We start from the raw sequence: 10,558 nt of genomic DNA, 5'->3' as shown, positions 1-10,558 counted from the left end.
CTACTTGATCTATGACTCTCATTTCTGGAATTCCTTAAATTAGTTATGTGTTCATTTTACAAATATTTGAGTGTCAACTTTTTGCAAGAGTAGTGTACGTACAATATGAAAGTAATTCTAGATACGACTCCCGCTGTGAAGAGACATCTACTTCATATGTTACTCCTTTCAAACTTACTTCAAAGTCAAGTGAAGCCCCTTAGAGCGTTGTGTTGTATTTATAGCTTCCCTGGCTGGCTCTGGCGGGACCAAGAGCTACCAACCGTCACAGCCAGGAGCACTCAGACAGCCTGGCAGGAAACAGAGTGAGGACAAATTATTCTTAGTTGAAGTTTAGAAAGCATTAGCTGCCTTGTCAAGACTGGAATGAGAAGGTCATGATGTCGCTGCCTGGAAGGGTTTCCAGTTCACTGCTACTACTGATGTGAGATTAACCCGGTGATAATTGGGGCTAAAAATACAGATGAAAGATCTTGAGGACAGCAATACGATTTTCACTTACATATACACACATAATATACATTGTATATTATAAGCTATTTACATAAAGCTACAATGATGGCCCCTGACCTCTTTTATGCTTCTCAATGTGACCCCTGAGAAAATGACAGAGTACTATGGCTCTGTGTCCCCCTCTTCCTGTTCCAGAGACACCAGCCTAGAGCCATCAGCAGCAGAATATCCTTGTTTAAATGAGCAATGGAGGAGAGGTGATGGGGTAGGCTGGGAATGGGAAAGTTTAACCACATGCAATTTTCAGGTTCTGTCAAGTCAGTGCTACGAAAATTGCTTTCCCTAGGGCCAGTGATGAAAGGTGTATCCTCCCCCAGAAATCCTGACTTGGGATATAGAACGGGGATATTGGAGAGGGGAGTTCAGAAGGTAAACCCTATATTTTAGACCTGCCATAGAAAAGTAAAATGACTGAAAGAAGAAAAAAAAATTGAAATTACATCTCATTTTTTAAAATGTTTTTATTTATTTATGACAGAAAGAGAGAGATAGAGCATGAGCAGGGGAGGGGCAGAGAGAGAGGGAGACACAGAATCCGAAGCAGGCTCCAGGCTCCGAGCTGTCAGCACAGAGCCCGATGTGGGGCTCGAAGTCACAGACCACGAGATCATGACCTGAGCTGAAGTCGGACACTCAACCGACTGAGCCACCCAGATGCCCCTCACATCTCATTTTTTGGTGTCCTATGCTCTGCATTCTAGAAAAACCCAAATTAATTAAAATACCACAATGAGACCGGGTTTTATAAAACATCTTTTACTTAAAATGAAGCCTCTTAGGGGCTGTCAACATGGATGTATGTGTTACACACGAATAAAGCGAAGTTAAATCATAACATAAAATTAGTGCCAGAGAGTGCTTTGCAACCATTTTATGAGAAATAAATATTACTGTTTTAAACCCCAGTTCTCTACTGAGGTTGAATCCTGATAACTGAAAACTCCTTTGAGTCGAGAGAGCACTTGGACTGGGATATGCAAAACGGACACGGAGCTCAGTTTGGGAGGAGTTGGTGGCTCAGTCTCGGGAGTGGAAGGCAACGAGGGAGCGAGGGAGGAAGGGCACCGACAGGACTGGCCAGATGATGAGGGCTGCAGATGGGTGGTGGACTGTTAAGAAAGAGGTCTCAGGGTCAAAACTGAGGTTGTCCATGTTACTGTGATGTAAACCTGCCATTACTTCCACCTTTTGCAACTCTTCAGCTGAATTAACTTTTGAGCAGGGTGACCATGAAATTATAAGCTCTCTGGGAATTCAGAGAAATCTAGGAAGGTCATTGGGCTTTTAATAGGGTATGGAATGGAGGTTTGACCAATCCTATCTAGCAGGGAAATCTGAGCAGCTGGCTGCATCACCTAAGGCAATTTAACATGAGTGGACTTTATATACACTTACATGTCATTCTTCCCTACTCCATTCCCTTGAAATTCACATATTTCTAAACAAGGAGACGGAAATAGAGATGCAAATCGTATATAAACAGTTGAATTTCTGCTTGAAAGTACAAAACCTCAGTGAGTATCTTTCATACTGCTTTCTGCCTTCTCTTTCTGCATTTGGATAAGTCCTTATTGCAGTGGTCTCCCAGACAGCAGCCAGAAGATAAAGAACAGGCTTGATCAATGTGCAACTGGGAATCTGGGGAAGTGAGGTGGTCTTAGTAATACATGTTCTTGTCCCACCAGCCTGTGGAGGTAGAAAAAGTTAATGAGAAATGGGGAGTCTGTTGAAGTGGATAAACAGAGTCTCAAAAATTATGTTACTACTTACTTCCAGGGTAGAGTCTGATGAAAAGTTTTCGGACCTCATCATACACCCAAATCAGAATGGCATATGGCACAGCCACAAACCAGTACTGAGGCCTGGAAGCAGGAGGGAGGAAAGTCAGTCTGAGTGCATCCAAAGAAAAGGCCCAGCTTCCTGCCCATGGGCAGAGGGCCTCTTGTTCATTTTCTCTGCCTTACTGGACATAACAATATTGGGTCATATAGTGTAAAACTGGGAAGCTTCTTATTTTACCAGACTGTGACTGGTAGAAGCAACATCTGCCTATGAAGTGTCCTATTAGATGAGGGTAGAGCTGGGATGGTGAAACCCATTTCCTCTTCTGGGAAAACTAGCAGGTCTAAGTCTCTAATATAGCACAGATTCAGTCTTATCTCTTTTGAAAGGCTGGAGAGGAAAGAGTTCCCTGGAATCCTAATGTTCACTTAGGCTGTGACAGCTCAGAATATGGCTATCTCTGGAGCGCCTGGCTGGCTCAGTCAGTTAAGCGTCCGATTTCGGCTCAGGTCATGATCTCACGGTTCGTGAGTTCAAGCCCCACATTGGGCTTTCTGCCATCAGCAGGAGCCCGCTTCAGATCCCCTTCTCCCTCTCTCTCTGCCCCTCCACACTCACTCTTTCTCTCTTTCAAAAATACATAAACATTAAAAAAAATAATAACAGGGCTGGCTCTTTCCTGCCCACTGTTGAAGAGGAACTCACCGGAGCATCGTGAAATTCAGGGCTGTGACACTTCCAAGCCCGTAGGAGAGGATTAAAGCAATGATAATCTGTGAGGCAATCCCCAGCCAGATGACTTTATTTCTACAAGAAACATAAAAGCAAACAGATTCTGAATTCGCGTGGCCACAGGGCCACACACCGGTGGAGTCACAGGCATGACCCTCATCATTCCTGTGTCGAAGGCCCAGGGCTGAACTATGAGGCTGGATGTGGGCAGTACCTAAAGAGGCCCTGCTGGAAGATGGAGTTCCTTCTGGTTTTCCTGATGAGCACATCCGCTATCTGCTGGACCATGATGCCAACAAAGAAAGCTGTGTAGCCCGTCCATTCTAAGTATTTCCTCTGGTACCATGTCTGTCAATAGACAAAGAGGAGACCGTGAGACCCCAGATGGAAAACTTGGAAGGAGATTTCCATGCAGTTCTATAAAGCTTTACTTTCTCCCCACCTCACCACGATTGACAGAGGATCATCTCCTTGTGCTTGGGAAGAAACTTTATTTTCTTTAACCAGTTGAGTAGGGAAAGATGCTAACTTAATTGATATGGCCCAACTGTGGGTGTTGTTGGACTAGTTACTCCTCCAAAACAATTGCAAAGCCAAAGTAAGAAAAGTGACCTCAAGGCATGTGATTCAAAAGAGAAGGCTGAGTCCTGGCAAAGGCCAAACCAATGTAACCAAGGGGCCCACAAGCCCTATTAACTGAGAAAACTTTTACTTTCTCTGTCTCATTAAGGCTGTCCAGGGAATTGAAAGTTCTGCATGAGTCTGGACAAGGCCGTGAGAGGAGGGGGGAAACAGGAGGACGTTGAAGGGAGAGTCTCCTTCCCTTACCCATTGCTGTCCGTAGGTGTCTTCTAAGTCATTCACATTGCCGTTTTCCCATTCTACCCGGAGGTCAGCGAGAATGCTGGGTTTAAAGCCCTCCTGCGCATACACGGTAAAATACACAACAAAAGCTCCCACAGCTTGCATGAGGCCTAAAAGCACAAAAGAGGTAAGGGTAGAGGTTCTAGAATGACTTCAGAATTGCGTGTGCACTCATTCTCCTCTTGGTTTCTCCTCTCATCCCAACCCCACCCCAGAAGGAAAAACAGTTTCTGCCTGTGACTGGAATGCATTCTCTGGGAGGTCCCTCGTATGACAGGTGAGAGGTGCTCTCATCGTACCAATGTGCAGGTAAGAGTATACGGCAAGTTGCTGGTTCACCAGTCTGTCCTTCTTCTTATGGCGAGGCTTCCTGTTCATAATGTCACTTTCAGCTTTCTCATAAGCCAAGGCAATGGAGGGAATCTAGACGGGGAGAGAGTCTGTGAGGCCTAGCCCTGAAACACTGTGCTGTACCAACAGAGTGATAGTGGCAGTGGCATAGCCAGGGGCCTCAGGGTAGATGGTGGGGTGGTGGATGATAATGGTGGTGGGGTTACGGGGTTATGGAACTGGTCTATCCAGGGTGTAGACAATGGGGGTGGATTGTCTCTAGAGAATTTAAAAACAGTTGGCTTTAGGGGCACCTAAGTGGCTCAGTCGGTTAAGTGTCCAACTTTGGCTCAGGTCATGATCTCGTGGTTCATGAGTTCAAGCCCCGCGTCGGGCTCTGTGATGACAGCTCGGAGCCTGGAGCCTGCTTCAGATTCTGTGTCTCCCTCTCTCTCTGCCCCTCCCCTGCTCACGCTCTGTCCCTCTCTCTCAGAAATAAATAAACATTAAAAAAAAAGAAGAAGAAATTGAAAAGAGTTAAGGGGGGGCGCCTGGGTGGCTCAGTCAGTTAAGCTTCTGACTTCAACTCAAGTCATGATCTCACTGTTTGTGGGTTTGAGCCCCATGTTGGGCTCTGTGCTGACAGCTCGGAGCCTGGAGCCTGCTTCGGATTCTGTGTCTCCCTCTTTCTCTGCCCCTCCCCAGCTCATACTTTGGCTCTCTCACTCTCTCTCAAAAATAAATAAACATTAAAAAAATAGTTGGCTTTAAAAATCAATCTACTTTTTATTATCAACATGTGCTGGCAGTTCTAAAGATGCTAATTATAAAACACTTTTCCCCTCTGGGGCAGATTTTTCCTGCCATCCTCTCCCCCTTTGGCATGCCACTAGGTCACACTGGTTCTCTCACAGGCCCTCCCACCTGGAAGGACTTTTAAGGACAGATCGCTGGGCCCCACCCCCCACCCCCAGACTTTCCCAAGGCCAGAGAATCTGCATTTCTAACAAGTTCCCAGGTGATGCCCTGACCACACTGCAAGAGGCACTGCAGTGGAGAAAACGAAGCAAACTGAAAGAGCCTGCAAAGTGATCTGAGTGTAAACCATGAAGGACCCCAATTCCCCTCTAAGGTAAAGATGGCTTTAGTGTCTCTGCAATGTGGAGATTGCCTGGGTATTACATAAAACAAGAGGGTAGAAGCCGGCCATTTGCAGGGCCATTCTCACTGCGAATTCTGTTCGCTCCCTATTGCCTTTTCCTCCCTTTGCCTGTGTAAACTGGAGCCATGTGGATAACTGTCATGATGCTTTCTTAAATGGATACATACTAGAAGGGAGGGTTTAGGTGATGTTATTGTAGGTCAATATGAGGCCTGATAAAGCGTTAATAACTGCGAGTTCTTACTGTGTTTAGGTGCGGGGCTTCCAGACCACAGATTCTTTTACTTAACAAGGGGCAGGTGTGGGTTATCACGGTGGCCATTGGGCCCGCAGTGTTACAGGGGCTATTTAGTGATAGTGCTTTCTTCTCCAAAGGGGAGGGAGGCACATGAGCTGAAACCAATGAATCGCATATCTTGGGGGGAGGGTGAAGAACTCATGTCTTGAAAAGCTCTTACACGAGGTGAAGTGGTTTTAACTTCCAAACATTTGACAGATCTCTCTAGTACTTTGCTTTTTTTTTTTTTAATTTTTTTTTAACGCTTATTTATTTTTGAGACAGAGAGAGACAGAGCATGAATGGGGGAGGGGCAGAGAGAGAGGGAGACACAGAATCGGAAGCAGGCTCCAGGCTCTGAGCCATCAGCCCAGAGCCCGACGTGGGGCTCGAACTCACGGACTGCGAGATTGTGAACTGAGCTGAAGTCGGACGCTTAACCGACTGAGCCACCCAGGTGCCCCTCTAGTACTTTGCTTTAAGATGTGGCTGGTGGACCAGCAGAATCGGTATCACTTAAGAAATACTAGAAATGCAGAAATTCAGGCCCTGTTACATCGAAGTTTGAGGAGAACTGATTTCGTCCATCTCCTTGCCCTTGAAGGTAATGACCCTGAAGTTTACATTAGTTATCAGATCCTGTTCCCTTTAGTGCTACTTACTATGTCTGTGCCCAAGTCGATGAACAAGATCGTAATGGTGCCAATGGGCAGAGGGAGCCCAACAATGATGTAGATCAGAAAGGGGCACAGCTCAGCAATGTTCTTGGTCAGGGTATAGGCGATAGTCTTCTTTAGGTTGTCGAAGATCAGGCGACCTAGGCAAAGATGTTCTTCTATAGGATTTGCTCTTGGACCCCCAGGTGACCCCTGTCTCAGTAAGATCACCTGAGACCTCACTCACCTTCCTCCACTCCTGTGACTATGGATGCAAAGTTGTCATCCAACAAGACCATGTCAGCTGCATTTTTGGCCGCATCGGAACCTGCTATCCCCATGGCAATCCCAATATCTGCCTTCTTTAGAGCCGGAGAGTCATTAACTCCATCCCCTGTCACAGCAACAACCGCATTCTGTGGGGACACATGAGAAAACAGGAGACAGCAGGCCTAAGGGGTCACGGGTAGGACAAGATCAACACAGTCTCCCCTTCCTCTGGAGGATGTAAGCATGACTAGAGCTGAAATGAAGGGCTTGTTTTTGGGAAAAGATAAAGCCGGGAAATCCTGGAGCAAGAACAACATGCTCGATAATTAAAACCATGTGTGTGGCAGGCTAAAGTGGATATTTCATATCTTGTGTCTTTACAGTTTTTGCTCTATATCTTACACTTTTATTTTATTTATTTTTTTTTAATTTTAATTTTATTTTTTAAATTTACATCCAACTTAGTTAGCATATAGTGCAACAATGATTTCAGGAGTAGATTCCTTAATGCCCCTCACCCATTTAGCCCATCCCCCTCCCACAAACCCTCCAGTAACCTTCTGTTTGTTCTCCATATTTAAGAGTCTCTTATGTTTTGTCCCCCTCCCTGTTTTTATATTATTTTTGCTTCCCTTCCCTTGTGTTCATCTGTTCTGTGTCTTAAAGTCCTCATATGAGTGAAGTCTATGATATTTGTCTTTCTCTGACTAATTTCACTTAGCATAATACCCTCTAGTTCCAGCCACGTAGTTGCAAATGGCAAAATTCCATTCTTTTTGATTGCTGAGTAATACTCCATTGTATATAAATACCACATCTTCTTTATCCATTCATCCAGCGATGGACATTTGGGCTCTTTCCATACTTTGGCTGTTGTTGATAGTGCTGCTAGAAACATTGGGGTGCATGTGTATATCTTACACTTTAAAATCTCTCGGGGCGCCTGGGTGGCGCAGTCGGTTAAGCGTCTGACTTCAGCCAGGTCACGATCTCACGGTCCGTGAGTTCGAGCCCCGCGTCGGGCTCTGGGCTGATGGCTCGGAGCCTGGAGCCTGTTTCTGATTCTGTGTCTCCCTCTCTCTCTGCCCCTCCCCCGTTCATGCTCTCTCTCTGTCCCAAAAATAAATAAAAAACGTTGAAAAAAAAAATTAAAAAAAAAAAAAAATAAAATCTCTCTATAATCACACCTACCACAGCACCAAATGCTTCACTGTCAGAAAGCTGTGCATGCAGGAGGGTCTCAAAGAAGGGTGGAGGGTCAGCCCCCTGAGAGGGTAGAAATGTACGGTGATGAAAACGGGCAAAGAATTGTTTCTTGAGGGGTTTAAAAAGTGCCATAGCCCTGATCTGGGATCCAGATCTCAGCCCCAAATTTCCCCACAGGACAGTGACAGACCTGGAAGGTTCTTTGGGAACTGCTGTCCACCCACCTGCCTTTGACAGCCCTCTACAATGATCAGCTTCTGCTGGGGGGATGTTCGAGCAAAGACAATCTCTGAGTAGTTGGTTAAGAGCTCATCCAGCTGTTCTGGGCTCATGTCCTTCAGCTCTGTGCCAGTCACCACTGCAGCTTTAGCGTCCCTAGAAGGGCCAGAAGGAACTGAGTGAGGCCAAAGGTTGGATCTTATACTAAAATGCTGTTCTGGGCAGGAAATGGGCCGAAGTCTCTTTGAATTTTACCTGGAATCCAATGTCCTTGACCCTAATACTCTATCTAGTGGGATGATAGGGGTTATGAGTTCTGGGGACACGCTGGTCTCCATTTCAAGACAGTAAACTGAGGTTAAAAAAATAAAGCCATTTCCTGGTATCATACAACAATAGGAATAAATCTTTTGCTTTGTAGGAACGGGTGGGAACATTCCTGGGGCAATGTAACTTCCTGTTCATATGTTTTGGGTCCTAGAATTCAGTTTTTGCCAAAACACGCAGGTAACAATTCTTTGTTGTTTATTTCAGACTTATAGTGTCTACTGTGTAATGAGCTGTGTAGGGAGAACAATTTATTGAGGTCCTCTTTGAGGAAAACTATTATCTGCTGCCGATAAAAGTAAGGTTCTAGAAAGTGTAATCAATTACACAGATCTGATTGTATTGTTCCATGCTAAAACATTTCAGAGGCTTTCCACTGCACTTAGAGCAGACCCCTGAGTCCCTAACCTGGTCTGCAAGGCCGGGTGCAGCCTGTGCTGTTGAGCGTCACTTCCCCTTTGGCTGGCTCTCTCCTGCAGCCCACTGGACCTCCCAGCTCCGAGCCCTCCATACCTCCATACCCTCCACTGCCCTCAGGCCTTCACAGGTCTTTCTGCCTTTGCCAGGAATGGGCTTCTCTCACCTCCTCTTCCCTTGACTAACACTCCACATTTTAGCCTTCAAATCTCAGCTTCTACACTCTACGTACAAAACACTGCATGCCTTTTTCTTTACACTTGTTTGTTTTGAACATTTTTAGGTCTGTGTTTTCCTGTTGGTGCTAAATTCTAGAATTCTAGCACTTGACTCAAAATACAGGTATTTCTATGTTCTGGTAAAAAAAATAAAAATATATATATATATGAAAGTAAGATAAGAAAAGGGTGTGTCCTTTCTCCCCACAGCTGCAAAAGTACAAGTATTACATGATCATGAAGCTACAGTTGACACAGTGAATAACTGAAAACATTCACCAAAGTATCCATCCCAACCCCTATTCAGTGTGGTGAGTTGCATGAAAATGCGTAATCCTATTATTTTTAAAAACAAAGAAAATAAACAAAAGCTCCAAAAAGCTTTTGTAGATGAATGTTGTTTATACAAAGGAGCATTGGAATACTCGGACTTCAGATATTGTTGCTGTGCCCAGAGGCTATAATTCTGTTGGGTTGTCTTAAGTGGTAATTTGTTGCTCGGGTAATAATTTATTACCTGACAGCTTGGTATTCTAAAAGGCATAAATGCTTGGGTTAACTAGAGGGGGTTCATTGGTCTCTCCCTTTCCCCCCAACATGTGTGAAGTTATAATAAAGCCAATATTTATTTTTACACTAAGACTTTGGAGTCTTTGGTCATCTGAATTATCAACAGTCAAGGTGACTCTCCTCCCACTGCTAGAACCCTTGTCCCCTGTGTGTCTCCTTCACTGTACTTATGACATCACAAATAGTTTTTATTTTTCTGTCCCTCAACCTAGATGGAAAGCTTCCCAAGGGCAGGGATAGTGTCTGGTGTCTTTGCTGCTATAGTTCCAGTGTCTAGCACCGTGCCGGGTACCTTGTTGGCACTCAACAATTAACTGTTGAAAGCTAATACATGACTGAATGGATGGATGAGTGGACTAAAGGATAGACATGATTACAAGAATTAGTAGACACTATGGAAAACCGAATCTTTCCTCAGGAAGCAACTGAATAAATACTCAAAATGAGCCCTAGGGGAGTGCACCAAACACAGAGGGTTCTTAATATTCCTGATTATACAACTGGATCGACAGCAAGTAATTTCATATAAATTTTGTTTCAGTTTTTCTCACTCTAAATATGGCACTGAAGTTTTCCGGTCTACTCCACTAGGTTTTTAAAATTTCATACAAGGAGTACATAATGGGTAATTTTCATGGTACCAATACAGCCTAGCATTACCCTGAGATAATGTCTGGCAAAAAAAGGGATTTGCTCCAAATAGCACAGCTCTTTAGAGCCAACAAGGATACGAACTTGGATAAGAATGTTTCTGCTACATTGGTTCTGTGCTTACCGTTTGTTAACTTGCTCCACAGCAATGTGGAGGCGTTTTGCAATGTCTTCCACTGTCTCACTGTTGGCTGAAATAATACCCACACTTTTGGCAATAGCTTTGGCTGTGATTGGATGATCACCTGTAACCATAATAACCTAGAACACAATGAGAGAGGCATGTGAACAATGAGAATCTCAGATGGCCAGAGTAGGGATAGTTCAATATCAGCCCAGAATGTGATGAGTGATTATTGTGGTT

At 44.6% G+C, this 10,558-nt stretch overlaps 1 protein-coding gene across 1 annotated transcript in view; it reads right to left on the bottom strand.

Moving 5' to 3' along the window:
• Positions 1–1,253: 1,253 nt before the first annotated feature.
• ATP12A (ATPase H+/K+ transporting non-gastric alpha2 subunit) overlaps positions 1,254–10,558 on the bottom strand; it is a 28,884-nt gene continuing 19,579 nt past the window's right edge. Inside the window, exons 14-23 of the mRNA XM_042985700.1 lie at positions 10,319–10,455; positions 8,017–8,167; positions 6,564–6,732; positions 6,323–6,477; positions 4,191–4,314; positions 3,856–4,001; positions 3,242–3,375; positions 3,001–3,102; positions 2,284–2,375; positions 1,254–2,199 (exon numbers count right to left, since the gene is read on the bottom strand). Coding sequence (XP_042841634.1) covers positions 2,171–2,199; positions 2,284–2,375; positions 3,001–3,102; positions 3,242–3,375; positions 3,856–4,001; positions 4,191–4,314; positions 6,323–6,477; positions 6,564–6,732; positions 8,017–8,167; positions 10,319–10,455 — 1,239 coding nt within the window. The 3' untranslated portion in view covers positions 1,254–2,170. The remainder of the gene's footprint in view (positions 2,200–2,283; positions 2,376–3,000; positions 3,103–3,241; positions 3,376–3,855; positions 4,002–4,190; positions 4,315–6,322; positions 6,478–6,563; positions 6,733–8,016; positions 8,168–10,318; positions 10,456–10,558) is intronic.

Source organism: Panthera tigris, chromosome A1 (assembly GCF_018350195.1).
Source record: "Panthera tigris isolate Pti1 chromosome A1, P.tigris_Pti1_mat1.1, whole genome shotgun sequence".
NCBI lineage: Eukaryota > Metazoa > Chordata > Mammalia > Carnivora > Felidae > Panthera > Panthera tigris.
The sequence above is the reverse complement of the archived record's forward strand: the minus strand, read 5'-3'. Positions and strand labels throughout refer to the sequence as shown.